At 47.2% G+C, this 15,494-nt stretch overlaps 1 protein-coding gene across 2 annotated transcripts in view; it reads left to right on the plus strand.

Annotated features, from left to right (window-relative positions):
* FLVCR2 (FLVCR choline and putative heme transporter 2) overlaps positions 1 to 15,494 on the plus strand; it is a 42,839-nt gene that overhangs the window by 24,617 nt on the left and 2,728 nt on the right. Inside the window, exons 6-10 of one of the 2 annotated variants that reach the window (XM_074868432.1) lie at positions 4,214 to 4,324; positions 4,954 to 5,059; positions 5,509 to 5,620; positions 6,044 to 6,099; positions 8,376 to 8,473. In XM_074868432.1, the coding sequence (XP_074724533.1) occupies positions 4,214 to 4,324; positions 4,954 to 5,059; positions 5,509 to 5,620; positions 6,044 to 6,099; positions 8,376 to 8,473 (483 nt within the window). The remainder of the gene's footprint in view (positions 1 to 4,213; positions 4,325 to 4,953; positions 5,060 to 5,508; positions 5,621 to 6,043; positions 6,100 to 8,375; positions 8,474 to 15,494) is intronic. The other variant, XM_074868431.1, reaches the window with a different exon arrangement.

Below are 15,494 nucleotides of genomic sequence, written 5' to 3' on the forward strand. Positions count from 1 at the left end.
CCTGGCCTGTAATTTGGGTCATCTTGTTGTAGGCCTTTTCCAGGTTAGTTCTTATGTAGTGGATATGCCTTCACCCTGTCCTGCCGTATGTCTTACGTAAATAATTTACCAAGGCTGTCCTTTTTTGTGACCTGTACACAGGAAGAAAGTGGCATGAAAGTGCTGAAGTATGAGGGGGTGGTGAAAACTGAACCATCCCTCTCCAATTCTTCCCTTCTCTGGCATCTGACACCTCAGTGTCTTCAGCAGTGAGATCCTTCTGGGAGTATAGGCCTTTGTTCAGGGTCTTGCGCAGCCTGAAATGTGCTGTCCTCATGGCAAAGCCTGTGGAGGCCACCTGTCATCCCAGTCTGTACAGCAGAGCGCTCTGGTGCTGCACACAACATCCCAGTGAGCAGCTAAAGCTGTGGCACGTGCCTGTGGCCTCCCCCCTGCCTTGTTTGTTTGTTGCCTCAGATGTTGCTTGACTCTAGTGTTTTCACAGCTCCGATCCCCTGTGAGTCTGATCCTGTCCCTTTTGGCTTTCCTTGTCCAAGCGACCTTGGGAGACACTGCTGGGCAAGGGCTGGGTCATGCCTGTTCCTTACTCTGGGGCTTCTTCCCTCTGGAGTTGGCTGAACAGCAGAAGTTGTGCTCTCCATTTCAGTCCTGTTCCCTGCTGTTGCTGGCCCTGGCTGGCTTTTTTCCTAAAGGTCTCTCTTTTCTCACAGTCCCTTGTGTGAGCTCTTTAATCTGTCTCTTCAGAAGAGTAGGGAATGTGGCTGGGAGGGCAGATGAATGTCAGGGCAGCTTAGGTTCGCTTAAGTGACAAGTGTGTCAGCTCCTTCACAGATCTCCCTCTGGCTCTGCTGTAGAGGCTTGGCAGCCAGTGCCTTCGTACCACTCCTTCCACATCAGTGTGCTTGGCTTCCTTCCCAGACCCCAGAGCACAGAGGTAGGTTAACCTCAGTTGTCCTAAGGTGATGTAGCAGGATGCGTAACTTCCAGCCTGCACTCACTGCACTAGTCAGCCTGTTAAGGAGACTGACAGTACCTGTTCCAGACAACTGTAATTATCAGTCCCTGTTGGGACACCATGGGGACAGGTTGCTAAAACCACCAGAATGCTGTGCAAATATCCTCTGTGAATCTGCTTCTCCTCCTTTGTGTTTTTATCTCTCCCATAAGATATTTATAGCTATAAGAGGCCTATCAAGCAAAACTGGGCATTCTTCCATGCAAAACTGGGCATTCTTCCATGCCCTGTGCCCCATGGTCCACAGAGCATTCTTCTTGTCCTCTAGTGAACACAGTGACGAAGGCCACTTCCTGAGAAATGCGCTGCCTTGATGTCTTTCTCCAGGGGTTTCTTTGTTTCCCTAGGCACCAGTGCCTACCTGTGTCTCAAACCCTTTTCAAAATGTTTGGTCTTGCTTGGAATGCTGAGCCCTAAATCTCCCTTTTTTTGTTGTCAGTGGTATGCTGAGGGGAGCAGCGTCTTGGTAAAGTCTGGTTTAGCAGAGGTCTGCTTGTGTGCTGCAGCTGTTTCCTGCAGCAAGAGTTGCATTCAGGGCTGCTGTTCAAGTCCCAGTTAGGGACTGTGGTGAGCAGGCAGCTGCTCAGCGCATGGCTTCCGGGTGCTTCCTGGTGTGTGATTTCCACAGCACTTAAGCCTGAGGCCTTGTTCTTTCACAAGGTTCTGTCAATTCACTTTGTCCTGCTGGAGCCTGTTGATTCAGGGAGGTCAGTGAGGAAGGCTCATGTCTCCTAGAGCCAGCTAATGTGTGGCAGATAAGGTACCCATGGCAAGATCAAACAGTTTTCTCCATTTTGTCCCCCACTTAGTTCTGCAGTTCCAATGGAAAACACCTTCAAGAGCTGACTCTTCTATGAGCCTGCCTGCTCTGGTTCTCAGTGGGGGGCTGCATGTTCTGGGAACTTCTTTCTTGCATCTTGACTAATGACATAGCATCAATGTGAAACAAAGTCCTGACCACATCTGGCCACTAAGTCATTCATCACCTTTGCCTGGAGATGAGGGCCAAGTGCAGCTGTTGGCAACTGTCATGACAGAGTGAATCAGATACGAACTACTTAAAATACTTGAACCATAAGACTAGGAAACTGAGTGAGGTTTTGTGGGACCATCCTAAGAGCTCTGCCCTGAGACCAAAACTGGCTGTGGGGAGAAAAAAAAACAAACAAAAAACATGTGCCAAGTGTCTCTGCTGGCAGAGACTAAGCTTCTTAGGGCCACAGCCACTTCTTGGAGGCTTGCACTGTATTTTACCACTACCTGCTGTGTAGCTTGGAGAATCCTGTTTATGGAAGGAGCACCAGTTCAAACTTGGTCCATGCAGCCAAGGAAACTGTAATTCTAGCCATGAGCCCCTTTCCTAGTCAACACTTTTCCTCCATGGCTGCTTGTCAAGGGATGGGAGGCATAAGAACTCATGGGAGATATCTGAGGAACCTGTACTGAGCAGAAAAAGGCTTTTATCTGATTCTCTTTCACTTTCTGGAGCTGCTCTCTGTCAGTCTTTCAGCTCTTCTCCTTCTGCAGCCTCCAGGCTGTGTGCTGACCATGTAGCATCCCTCTAAAATGGGTTGTAGCAGAAGCAAGCAGCCCCTTTGTGCTGCCTTCGCAGATGGCTTTTTTTCCTCCATGAAAGCATTGGAAAGAACATATTCTAGAAATGCTACTGCACTGGAGGCTAAGGGATTTGCCTACCCCTTTGATACGAAACAAAATTGCTTGTCATGGCAAAACGTTGTTTAGCCTTTCAATACATTAAATGTGTCTGGTGAACCTTTGTAAGCATTGATCAATAGTTGAAGTCTGAAATGAGCTTCTCAAGCCTGAATTGACATATAAGCATGACCCCCACTGACTTCAGTCATTGCAGCAGTGAGGGAAGACAGAACTGTAGCTGGAACATTCTGGTTTGATCTGTAGTAATTCAGTGTACTGGAAACATTTTATTAGATAATATAATAGTGGCCACTCATTTGGGGTTGGATTTTTGATGGTGGTCATTTGCATTAAAAAGGAAAAAAAAAAAGTGAAAATAGTTTGAGGTTTAATTTCTCTAGTAGAATTTTAGGAACTGCTACCAAACTCATTCTTTAATGGTTTAAGACTAAAATGTGGTAGAAAGTACACAAGTAGCTTGTGGTTATACATTTAACTTCTTCCTAAAAGACAATGGCCAAAAGGTTTTGTCACTCTGGTAACTGCTCTGCTTTCATGATCCTGGTGGAATTTCAGTCAGGTAAAGGATTTACCTTTCCTTCCTTCCTTTCTTCCCAAAACTATGTGCTGTGAAGGGCTACTTGCTACCTCCTGTTTTAGAAAGAGCCTTGTTTTTTGGATGTGGGAAGGGTTTCCTTGGTGTCTAGTCAGGGATGACAATTGCTAACATTTCAGTTCTGGTAAAACTGGCCTGGGCTGCTGCAGGTCTGGCTGTTCCCAGGATCTGCCTGGCCTGCTTCCTGGGCATGGGGTCTCTTTGTCCCCTCTGCCCAGATATGAGACATTGTGGCTCAGCTGCTGTTGGCTGTGGAACTGGCATTAGCCCTGCTAAACGCTCCCATAGCTTGAGGGTGAGGCTGTGAGGACAACCTGGCTTGAAAGTCACCTCCAAGTACAGTAGGCAGTTTAAACACAGAAAGGAGCAGCAATGAAAGGTGTTTTGGATAGCACTGAAAAATACAGGCCCATAACACTGTAGCAGCGTTGTCACCTCTTCCCTTTGCTTTCCTGCTTGGGAGTGCTCAATCCTCTTGCTCTTGCTTATAAGTAAGTGTGTCCAACTGGTTATAGTACAGGGGGTGCCCAAGAAAGATTAATGATCTCTTTGTTTGGCTCTTGTTCTCCTCCTCAAGAGGTGTGTACAGTACATGATCTGTCAACCCATGGCAGTATCTGAGCTTCTTGGCTGCCTCATAGGTGCCTCCTTATAGATGTGATGTTCTGACTCCACAGGGAGCAAAGCCCCTGGTCATGAGGTAGGAATGTGAAAACTCCTAGGTCTTGTTCTTGCTTCTCCTGCTGCCCTGCTGCATGTGCAGACTCTCCTGTGCTCTCTGTCAGTCCAGTTCCTCTGTCTGGGGTAAGGGTGTCAAAGAGCTGTGCAACTTTTTAACCATGTGCTGCAAACTATACCAAGATCTGTGGATGAAAATAATAGGAGGACTGCATTAAATAAAACCCTGACTCTGCTTTTCCTTGCAGACAGACAACACTAGTCGTCTATATCATGTCTCTGGTGGGAATGATAACCTACACCTTCACTCTGAGCCTAGGACACCTCTGGGTGGTCTTTCTGACTGCAGGCATGCTTGGGTAAGTTCATGTGCAGGCTGCTTTCCTCTACACGTGAGCTGCTAGGGGATGAGCAGGGAGACAGAACTCATGGCGCAGGAGGGATTGGGGAGAGCCATGGCCTGTGTGTGGCTCCTGCGTCGTTTAAGGGCAAAATGATCTGGTCTTCCCATCTGCTCTCTTATATGTGTTTCATTAGAATCAGGGACATTAGCATGGCCCTGCTCAGCTGTAGCTGCCTTAAATGTTCCAGGTAATCAAGTGAAAGCATTTGAAAAGCAAGTGGTACCACAGCCCCATAGATGACCAGTGGGCAGGAATGAAAAGCGTGCAGGCCTGGGTGGCTGTTTGATTGTGCTGGGGATGATGCCCCTTACAGTTACTTGTGGGAGATGCTGCTTTTAATGCCTCATTCTTGTAGCAACTGGCAGCTCCCTGCTGACTTGCCTTGAGGCTGTGGGCAAAGGTATTTCTGGGTAGGAGGAAGACCTGTGCCCTGGTGAGGGAGTCAGCTGCCTGGATTGTGACAATAATAGGGGAAACGTCCTGTGCAGTCAGAGAAGCATCCCAAAAGGGATATGGACTTACACTGTGCCTCTTCAGTCCTTCTGGTAGTTGCTAAGTTTTCCTTTCTGTGTGTTTCTTTACAGGTTTTTCATGACAGGATACCTTCCCCTGGGCTTTGAGTTTGCTGCAGAGTTGACATACCCAGAATCAGAAGGAACATCATCAGGGCTCCTTAATGTGTCAGCACAGGTAGGTGTGCTGTTTTCCCTTTGCTTGTCTCTTTATAGGCAGAGCGATTAAATTGTAGTTCCCAGCCTTGATTCCTATTTCTTGTCCATGATTATTGTAATATACTGCAGATATAAGCACCCCAGGACCTGGATTTTTGAATGATGACATTTCTCTAGTAGCACCCATTCTATTTCTGCTTAGGAAAATGCATCAGGATGCCAGTCATCTTTGCATTTTCCAACATTGATCCTAACAGCCTAGGATCTGGCTCTTCTCCAGTGAGAGAAGGCATTCCAGCATTAAGGTTCACCTGTCTTTCCATCAGCTGCAAGGAGGTGTCTCTGGACGTGTTTATAACCAAACCAACAGCTTGGCTGGCCTGTATGCTCTGATACTTTGGTAAAGCTGGGAAGCTATTTAGGCTGCTTTATAATAATTGTACAGTTTTACATTGCTTTTGTTTGTAGATTTTTGGTATTGCCTTCACCATCGGCCAAGGGCAAATCATCGATCACTTTGGGACCAAGCCAGGAAACCTTCTTCTTTGTTCCTTTCTGTTCCTGGGGACCATTATGACAGGTAATTAAATTTTTCAGTGTTCCTCCACTGTGACTCTTCCCCTTGGGCTTGGGATATGAAGTGAAGGACTTTTGTGTGTAGTGGTGCCTGCAGGAGAGGGCAGGACCCACACAGTAGAATCATAGCAATGCTGCTGTGCTTCTTTAAGCATCTGGTCTGTGTTACAAAGAAGATCCAAGACTTCTTGCCCTGGTTGCTGGCTGGGGTCTCAAAGATGCACCTTCTACATGCTGCAATAAGGAGTCTCTATCCTGACTGTTTCAGAAGTGCTCTCTGTGTTATCCAGTGGTTTCCGTTGCTCACCGTAACGCATTCCTGTCTCCTCTGGGGCCTCTGCTGCCCCTTTGAGTCCTGCGGAAATTGATTTGGGTTCTGCATGGTGACTTAACTGCCTTCACATCTCTCTTCCTCCCTCTGTCCCAGCATTCATTAAGGCTGATCTCCGAAGACAGCAGGCCAATTTGGATAATGAACAGACAGTGAGTAAATCCCTCCTTCAATCCCTGCTGTGCCCCTGCTATTAGCTCAGGACAACCCACAACCCCTCTCCTTTCTAGGAATTGGACTGACCCTTTCTGAGTTAGGATTGCAGCTGTGATTCTCTTCTCTTATCCCACCACTTCTTGCCCAGTCTGTGGGGAAGCTCCTTGTTGACATTTTCAGACAGGTGGCTGTAATCCCAGCTCTGTCTGCTGCTGGGGCCTCTGTTTGCTTGCTGTTAATATCAGGCAAATCCGTAGGCCCTGGGAGTCTGCAGGGCTTCACGCATCTTCGTGTTGTCTAGGGACAGATGTAGGGCAGTGCTGTGCTCGCTTCTCTCCCGTAACAATGCACTGATCCCTCTAGTGCTTTGCCCTTGTTTAGAGCTGGGTATTATTATTCGAGGCCCCTAGGCCCTAGGGAGGTGGGTTATTCCTCTTATTCCTTGCCCTCAGCTGCCAAGTGGGATTCAGTGTATGGGACTGGAGCAAACTAGGTGGCAAAACCCAAATGAGGGCTTGAGCAGCCTGGCTCCCCACACTTTTCATAGTGCTGCAGACAAGGCTGCTAGTTCATATGTGTGCACCAGAGCTCAGGGCACGATGTCCCTGTGGCATGCTGTGCAATAAATGTAGCTGTTTGCATGTGGGAGAGGGTCTCTGGTGAACTATTTGCAGTGGATACTCTTAGAAGCTCTCCCTGCAGGGAAAGGGATGGGACTGGTGGTTGTTTGAGGCTCTTTTCCGTATTGCTCTGGGCTCCTCTTCTAGGATGTTAGGAGAGATGTCCACTCAACGTTCATGAAGCCATCAGCGACCATGACTAGCAAAGTGCATAAGCTCAGTTCTCTGCTGGCTCAAGTGAGTTCTTTTCAGAAGACAGTGCTGCCTTCCTCCAGATAATCTAACCAGTCTGATCTGGAGAGAGACCAGAAGGTCCAAGAAGCAGCTCTGCTCCGACCGGCTGCTCAGGAAGGTGGATTTTCAATTACAAAATACATGCTTTTTAATTTTTATTTTATTTTTATTTTTTATTTATTTTTACTGAACTATCTGAGAACAAATGCAGAGGGTAGGATAAGTAAAAGGAATTGATGCTGCCTTGAGTAATTCTTGCACATATACTTCTAGACTAGATGAGGGGGGGAAAAGGCTGTACAATTTATCTAGTTTGGGTAAAGGAGTCCCTACCTGCCATTGTCATAACTTAAAAAGAATTCATGCTTGTTTTCCTGCTCTGAGGCTTACAACTTTGGCTGATTTTAGCAGTGGTGAGCATCATGGTGTACGGGACCAAGCTAGAAGACAACTGCTTTCCCAGAATCCTGGCGTGAATGGGGCTAACTGGAACACACTTAGCTAAGCTGAGCTGGGGTAAAGACCAGTCTGTTTTGATATACACCAAACTGCTTGTATCCCTTGATAACGGTGCTGAAGTCAAAGGCAGAGGATGAACAGATGAACAGTTTGGCAGAGGCCAAACCATCCTCCACAAGCCCTGGGGCAGCAGGGTTGTAATGAGAGGTGCTGGTGGCACTGTGAGTTAATTCATAACATGTATGTGGAAGGCCTAGGAAGTATCAAGGTCCTTTGGCAGTGAACATGATGCCTAGTAGTAGTAAGGTCCTTTCCCTTTGTCAGACACTTCTCTCACCAGATGAATTGTACACTTCTGCTTAAGCCATTTTTAGTATAAATACAATTGTAAGAGCTTGCTGCTGGAGTGGAGAGGGTATTGAGACCAGAGCAAAGGTGGCACAGATGTCATTTCTATAATCCTAAAAGTCTCCAGAACCGACTGCAATAAGAACCAGAGGGATGTGTGTGAGGCAACAGGTCTCAGTCAGCCAAAAACTTCACTGGCAGCTCCTTCCCCCTGAGGGAGTCATGCTGGGAGGAAGTCATGATGGACACCCTACTCCCAAATGTGGCCTCCACATGGCTGAGCTCACCTCAGTATTTCTCAAGCTTAAGAAACAACCCCAGGTGCTTGACCAACTGAAGGTGGGCTGAACCTGGTGTTCTGTGCTAACATGGATGCCTCAGTCGGGGGAGCAGCCAGCTGGGCTTGGACATTGTGTGCTGCCTTTGTGGAGAGCTCTGACCGAGTCAGGTACTGGAGCTTTTCTACATGGCACAGCTGCCTGACACATGCTTGGGTGATTTTATTGGTTTCTTCCTTTTGCCAGTTCCTCTTCTATTTTCCCTTCTTTTCATTTCCCTCCCTACTTGCCTCCCATCTTTGCTGGGATGGTGACTTGTGGCTATTGTTACAGAGACTCCAAGGCAGCAATCAGATCATGGATTATGGGACTGTAGCTTGTAACCCTAACCCCATCGATTCCCTCTCCTGCTCACTAGCTCATACACAAAGGTAGGAGAATCGCACTAATCTGCTTCTCTGAACACTCAAGGGTGGCACAGGCACCAAGCCAATGGCACTTCTGGGTGACAGTAATGGCTACAGAGTACCAAGAATCCTTCTGGCCTTCTTGGGTACCCACCTGACAGGAAGGACAAGACAGCTTTCAAGAACAAAGTGGAGATTCCACCAGACTCATGTCAGATAGGAGCATAGGGATTCAACTAGGTGCAGCAAGGCAAAGCCTTGTGTTGGAGTGGATGGAGAACTGAATTGTCAGTAAGTTATTGGGGAGGAGGTGCAGGCATTTGGAGACTCTTCTCTGACATTACTTTTACAGTCCATATTCTTGGCTGGAAGTAATACCAGGAGCCTTGTAGAAGAGTTGGCTTTGATCACAGCCAGGGCACATGGCCAACTTCAAGAAGGAAGTTTAAAAACATCTAGCAATAAGAGTCATTGGGTTGGTGCCTTTTGGTATAAGAATGCCTGCAAATCGTAAAGCTCTGTGCTTGCTGATCTGTGAATCTCAATGGCACTTGGCATTTTCTCAGCTGTTGCTCAGGGTGTAACGCTTTATTACTCACTGTCTTCTGCTTTGCACTGACTGGCTGTTCTGCCAAGTTAGCCATGTTACCCTTTGCTTTTCAAGGTGTTCATCTAGTGTGTATATTGCTTAGTGTCACAGCCAACAGGACTAACAGGGAAAAGCAGAGTGAGTCTGTTGGGTAAAACAGCCTTTATCCTGCTAAGACTAGAGTGTGCTACAGAGAGTGTGAAGCTGCCACGCTTTGATGCAAGCAAGAGGAAGAATCTCATGGGCAGGGAAAGATTGACTCCAGACCAAGTGCTTCTAAAGCTGTCTCCACGTTGCAGTCATTGGCAGTTTTAGCAGGGTACACGTGTAGTGTTGATTTGGGACCAAGTAGTTGAGAAGCTGTAGCTGCATGAACTGGGCAAGTCTGCTTGGGGTGTACCGGTACTTTTTTGATGGCTGAAGTTTGTCATCACCTTTGTTAGCAGACCTAGCTTGGTACAATTGCTGGTGTTACTTCTGACATCCCAGTTGCAAAACAGACACTGCAAGGCTCAGTCATGTTGCTGTATACGCCTTGCATCAAAACTGCTTCCATAAATAAAAAAAAAAGACAGGTCACTGTCATAGGAGACTCTTCTGAAGGGAACAGAAGGCCCAATATACAGACCTCACCCACTTCTTAGGGAAGTCTGCAGCCTCCCTGGGGTCCAGGTTAAAGATGCAAAGAGAAAGCTTCCTACCCTGGTACGGCCCTCAGATTATTATCCATTATTGATTTTTCAGGTAGGCAGTGATGAAGTTGCAACAAGAAGTCTGAGGACAATCAAGAGAGACTTCAGGGCCTTGGGATGACTGGTTAAGGGATTAGGAGCACAAGTGATGTTCTTTATCCTTCCAGTTGCAGGGAATGATGAGGGAAGAAACAGGAAGAGCCAGCAAATCAATACGTGTCTCCGAGCCTAGTGTCACCAGCAGAATTTTGGGTTTTTTGATCATGGGTCGGTTTACATGATACCAGGCCTGCTGGAAACAGATGGGGTACATGTGTCTCAAAGGAAAAAAAAGGACTTTTGCACAGGAGTTAGCAGGGCTTATTGAAAGAGCTTTAAACTAGATTTGAAGAGGGGAAAGGGATAAAAGCAGGCTCACTAGAGATAAGCCTCGGGGCAGCACACTGATGTTTGAGGGATGGTGTGCTAGTGAGGTCCTTTGGTCTGCTGTCTCAGTGGAGGCAGGGAATGAATATTGGTGCAGCAGCAAAGATGGAAGGGTTATTGATGTGTTAGAAACCACAGAAACACCTGAGATTGGTCACATAGGACTTGGGGCTTGTCTGCCCAAAAAGTTGGCAGGATCAATAGCCCAACTGAAGTGCATCTACAACCAATGCACCCATCATGGGCAACAGACAGGGGGAGCTGGAAGCCATTGAGCAGCAGGAAAACTGGCATAATGGGATGACTCAAACAACTGGAGTGATGCAATGGATGGCTATAAGCTCTTCAGAAAGAATAGGTAAGGAAGGAGAGGTGGTGGAGTAACCCTGTATGTTAGGGAGTGTTTTGACTGTTTAGAGCTTAATGATGGTGATGATAGGGTTGAGTGTTTATGGGTAAGAATCGGGGGAAGGCCAACAAGGCAGATGTCATGGTGGGAGTCTGTTACAGACCACCCAACCAGGATGAAGAGGCAGATGAAATGTTCTGTAGGCAGGTGGGAGAAGTCTCACAATCTAGCCCTTGTTCTTGTGGGGGACTTCAACTTACCAGATGTCTGCTGGCAATACAATATGGCAGAGAGGAAACAGTCTAGGAGGTTTCTGGAGTGTGTGGAAGGTAACTTCCTGACACAGCTGGTGAGTGGGCCAACTAGGGAGGGCGTCCCACTGGACCTGTTGTTTGTGAACAGAGAAGGACTTGTGGGTGATGTGGTGGTTAGAGACCATCCTGGGCATAGCACTGATGAAATGTTAAGAGTTGTCGATTCTTGGAAAAGTAAGGACTGGTGTCAGCAGAACTGCTACCTTGGACTTCTGGAGGGCAGGCTTTGGCCTGTTTAGGAACCTGGTTGACAGAGTCCCCTGGAAGGCAGTCCTGAAGGGCAAAGGAGTCCAGGAAGGCTGGATGTTCTTCAAGAAGGAAATCTTAAAGGCGCAGGAGCAGGACATCCCTGTGTGCTGAAAGATGAGCTGGTGGGGAAGAAGACCAGCCCGGCTGAAGAGAAAGCTTTGGCTGGAACTCGGGGGGAAAAGGGAGAGTTTATGATCTTTGGAAGAAGGGGCAGGCAATTCAGGAGGACTGCAAGGATGTCATGAGGTTATACAGGGAGAAAAGTAGAAGGGCCAAAGCCCAAATAGAACTTAATCTGGCTACTGCCATAGAATACAATAAAAAATGTTTCTATAAATACATTAACAACAAAAGGAGGGCTAAGGAGAATCTCCATCCTTTATTGGAGTTAAGGGGAAGCATAGTGACAAAGGATGAAGAAAAGGCTGAGGTATTTAATACCTTCTTTGCCTTAGTCTTTAATAGTAAGACCAGTTGTTCTCTGGGTACCCAGCCCCTTGAGCTGGAAGACAGGGATGGAAAGCAGAACGAAGCCCCCATAATCCAAGGGGAAATGGTTAGTGACCTGCTACACCACTCAGACAGACACAAGTCTATGGAGCCAGATGGGATCCACCCAAGGGTACTGAGGGAGTGCTCACCAAGACACTTTCAATCATTTATCAGCAGTTGTGGCAAACCAGGGAGGTCCCAGTTGACTTGAAGTTAGCAAATGTGACTCATGTCTACAAGAAGGGCCAGAAGGAGGATCTGAGGAACTACAGGCCTGTCAGCTTGACCTTGGTGCTGGGGAAGGTTATAGAGCAGATCATCCTGAGTGCCATCACATGGCACAACCAGGTGATCAGGCCCAGTCAGCATGGGTTTATGAAAGGCAGGTCCTGCTTGACTGCCCTCATCTCCTTCTATGACAAAGTGACCCACTTAGTGGATGAGGGAAAGGCTGTGCATATTGTCTACCTAGACTTTAGTAAAGCCTTTGACACTGTTTCCCACAGCATTCTCCTGGAGAAATTGACTGCTTGTGGCTTGGATGGGTGTAGTCTTTGCTGGGTAGAAGACTGGATGGCTGGGTCCAAAGAGTGGTGGTGAATGGAGTTAAGTCAGGCTGGTGGCCAGTCACAAGTGGTGTTCCCCAGGGCTCAGTACTGGGGCCAGTTCTGTTTGATGTCTTTATCAATAATCTGGACGAGGGGATCGAGTGCACCCTCAGTAAGTTCGCAGACAACACCAAGTTGGGCAGGAATGTGGATCTGCTTGAGAGTAGAAAGCCTCTACAGAGGGATCTGGACAGGCTGGATCGATGGGCCGAGACCAATTGTATAAGGTTCAACAAGGCTCAATGCCGAGTCCGGCACTTGGGTCACAACAACCCCATGCAACGCTACAGGCCTGGGGAAGAGTGGCTGGAAAGCTGTCTGACGCAAGAGGACCTGGGGGTGTTGATTGATAGCGGACTGAATATGAGCTGGCAGTGTGCCCAGGTGGCCAAGAAGGCCAGCAGCATGCTGACTTGTATCAGAAATAGTGTGGCCAGCAGGACTGGGGAAGTGATTGTCCCACTGTACTTGACACTGGTGAGGCTGCACCTCGAATACTGTGTTCAGTTTTGGACCCTGCACTACAAGAAAGACATCGAGGTGCTGGAACATGTCCAAAGAAGAGCAGTGAAGCCAGTGAAGGGTCTAGAGCACAAGTCTGATGAGATGCAGCTGAGGGAACTGGGGTGGTTTAGCCTGGAGAAAAGGAGACTCAAGAGAGACCTTACTGTAGTCTACAACTACCTGAAAGGAGGTTGTAGAGAGGTGGGTGTTGGTGTCTTTTCCAAAGTAACAAGCGATAGGATGAGAGGAAATGACCTCAAGTTGTACCAGGGAGGTTTAGATTGGATATTGGGAAAAATTCCTTCACTGAAAGGGTTGTCAAGCATTGGAACAGGCTGCCCAGGGAAGTGGTTGAGTCACCATCCCTGGAGGTATTTAAAAGATGTGTAGATGTAGTGCCTAGAGACATGGTTTAGTGGTGGACTTGGCAATGTTAGGTTAACAGTTGGACTCGATGATCTTAAAGGTCTTTTCCAACCTAAATGATTCTATGATTCTATGGCTGTTGCAAGGAGAAGACTGACAGTCAGATGTGAGCTTCCAGAGGATACAGAGCTGTGGAGTTGTGAAGGCCTCACACTTCCCACTGTCTTGACCCAGTGGAGGTAGGTTTATTGTTTAATCTGGGGCCCATCATCCAGAGTATTAGCCTAACAAGGCGTGATTCTTCCTGGTGAAGAAATAGAAATGATCTGATGGAAAACTCAAAACCTTTAGCTGGATGTTCAGCTGTTGAGTGGCTTTGGTGCAGAATAGGACTGTGGAACAGCCTGATTTTCCCAGTGTATTAAGGAACACACAAGGGAGAAACCCACATGCTGATTCTCACAGGGAAAGATCTTCAATTTTCACCTAGTAGTGGCTTCTGGTAATGAAATGGAAAGCCTAGAATATGGCTGAGCTGTTGATTTTGCAGGGAGAAGAGCAATACATAAAGCCATAGCTTCAGTGACAAGAGTCAGCATTTATTAGCCTTGACTCTGCCCAGGAATCACAGCCTCTCAGCAGTCACCTGTCAGAGCTTTTGGTCACTGTGTTCGCACTGCAGGATGTTTTCCCTTCTCCCTGCAGGACCTGTCTTTGTGTTCACAAGCAGTTTGTCCTCTATTGGTGCCCTCATCTGCTTATGGTTGTAATTAAACAGATGTTGCAATTAGTAGAACTTGTAGTGGGAACTAAATTAGCCTAATGGCATTGTGAACACCTTGTCCTTTCTTAATAAAGTTCCAACAATCCTCCCACTTCTGTCTGCCTCAGTTTCCAGAGCACCAGCAGGGTTAGCTTTCTGTGTCTCAGGACGCTTGGATCAAATGCCCATTTGACATGATAATAACGAGTCTCTTCTGGGCTGCCTTTGTGCATCTGAAGCCATTCTAACATGGTGCCTTAAGGTTTCATAGTAGTGTCAGTTGATTCAGCATACGCGTTATACTCACGTATATGCTGTGTACAGCCTGTGCTCATCTCCTCCTGGTTTCTAGCATCCATGAAAACCTTCCTGCACTGTTTCTTTGCATTGTGAAATAAGCATCTTTGCTGATTTTTCATGGTTTGTTTTGACTTAGGAGTGAATTGTTCAAGAAGAGTCTTAGGCAATGTTTCTTTGGAAATACTTTTAAGCTTGTGTGGATTTTATGAAAGCAGCTACCATATAGAGTGCAGGATTCCAAAATGGCAGGACTGTGTTTTTGTTCAAACTGGTCTTTGCTAGGTCTCTTCAAAACTTGCAAATTCAATTAATGTGTGTTCAGGGCACCTGAGACTACTTTGTGCTGGTCTTACATAGTGGTAGATAAATTGAATTTTTTTTTTTTGGGGGGGGGTGGGGTGGGGTGTGTGAACCTATTCTTGATAGCAGAGTGTAGGGAGTGAAGTTGTTTCAGACTTTGTCCTGGTTTTTGAATTGTAATAAAATGAAAAACTTTCGTCTGGAGTGTTATGCTACCAGCAGGGATAAGCACTGATGAGTGGATGATTTTGGATGACCAGTGACGTGCTGTACAGCCACAGCAAGGGATTTGTTTAAAACAGAAATGAAGTTTTGCTGTGTCCTCAAACCATGTCCTGGATAAGTCAGGACAAGTACCTTTTTGCACTGGTTGTATGTGTGCCTGGATGCAACTTAGTGGATGGATCTCAGTGGAATACCCAGAAACATGTTGCTTTTTCCTCCCAAGACCAGTGTGATTTAGGGGCTGGCTTAGGGCATTAGGGCAGACATCCACCCTCAGTAGCTTACTGGAGTCCCTTGCAAGCTGTAGCACGCTTACTCTAGTGAAATACTGCCAATAAAAAAAAACCTGCTGTAATTTTGCATAGTAGGCACAAATGGTATGTACCCCACACCCTGCTTCCCAAACTTCCCTGCTCCTTTTCTGTTCTTAATGTGTGTCAAGCAGCCTTCCCCTATCCCAAAGCCGTCTGCATGCCCATTTCCAGTACTGTGACTCCCAGCTGCGAGAGCAGCCTTTCCTTCCCAAGGCAGGGTGCTCTGGAAGCTGGCTGATCTCCTAAACTCCTGTAGCTCTACAGCAAGTGAGTGGTGTTCAGATCCCAGAGGTGCCTGGGGAGCCTGTTGAGAGTTGCCGGAGTGCTTCCATAATGCATTCTGGTGGGGTTTCCCAAGCCTAAATGCAGCTTTCCCCTTACTCTTACCTCTGGCACGACTTCATGCATCCCCCTACCCCTCCTGCTCGTAGGAATTCCCTCTTTGCACTTTCTGGCTTTTGCTTCCAGGCATCTCTTTGAAGCTCTCCTGATCTCCTCCACTTTGGGATATTGCTGCTGACCTGTAGAAAACCTTTTCACCTGCAGTTTATATA

Source organism: Strix uralensis, chromosome 4 (assembly GCF_047716275.1).
Source record: "Strix uralensis isolate ZFMK-TIS-50842 chromosome 4, bStrUra1, whole genome shotgun sequence".
Taxonomy (NCBI): domain Eukaryota; kingdom Metazoa; phylum Chordata; class Aves; order Strigiformes; family Strigidae; genus Strix; species Strix uralensis.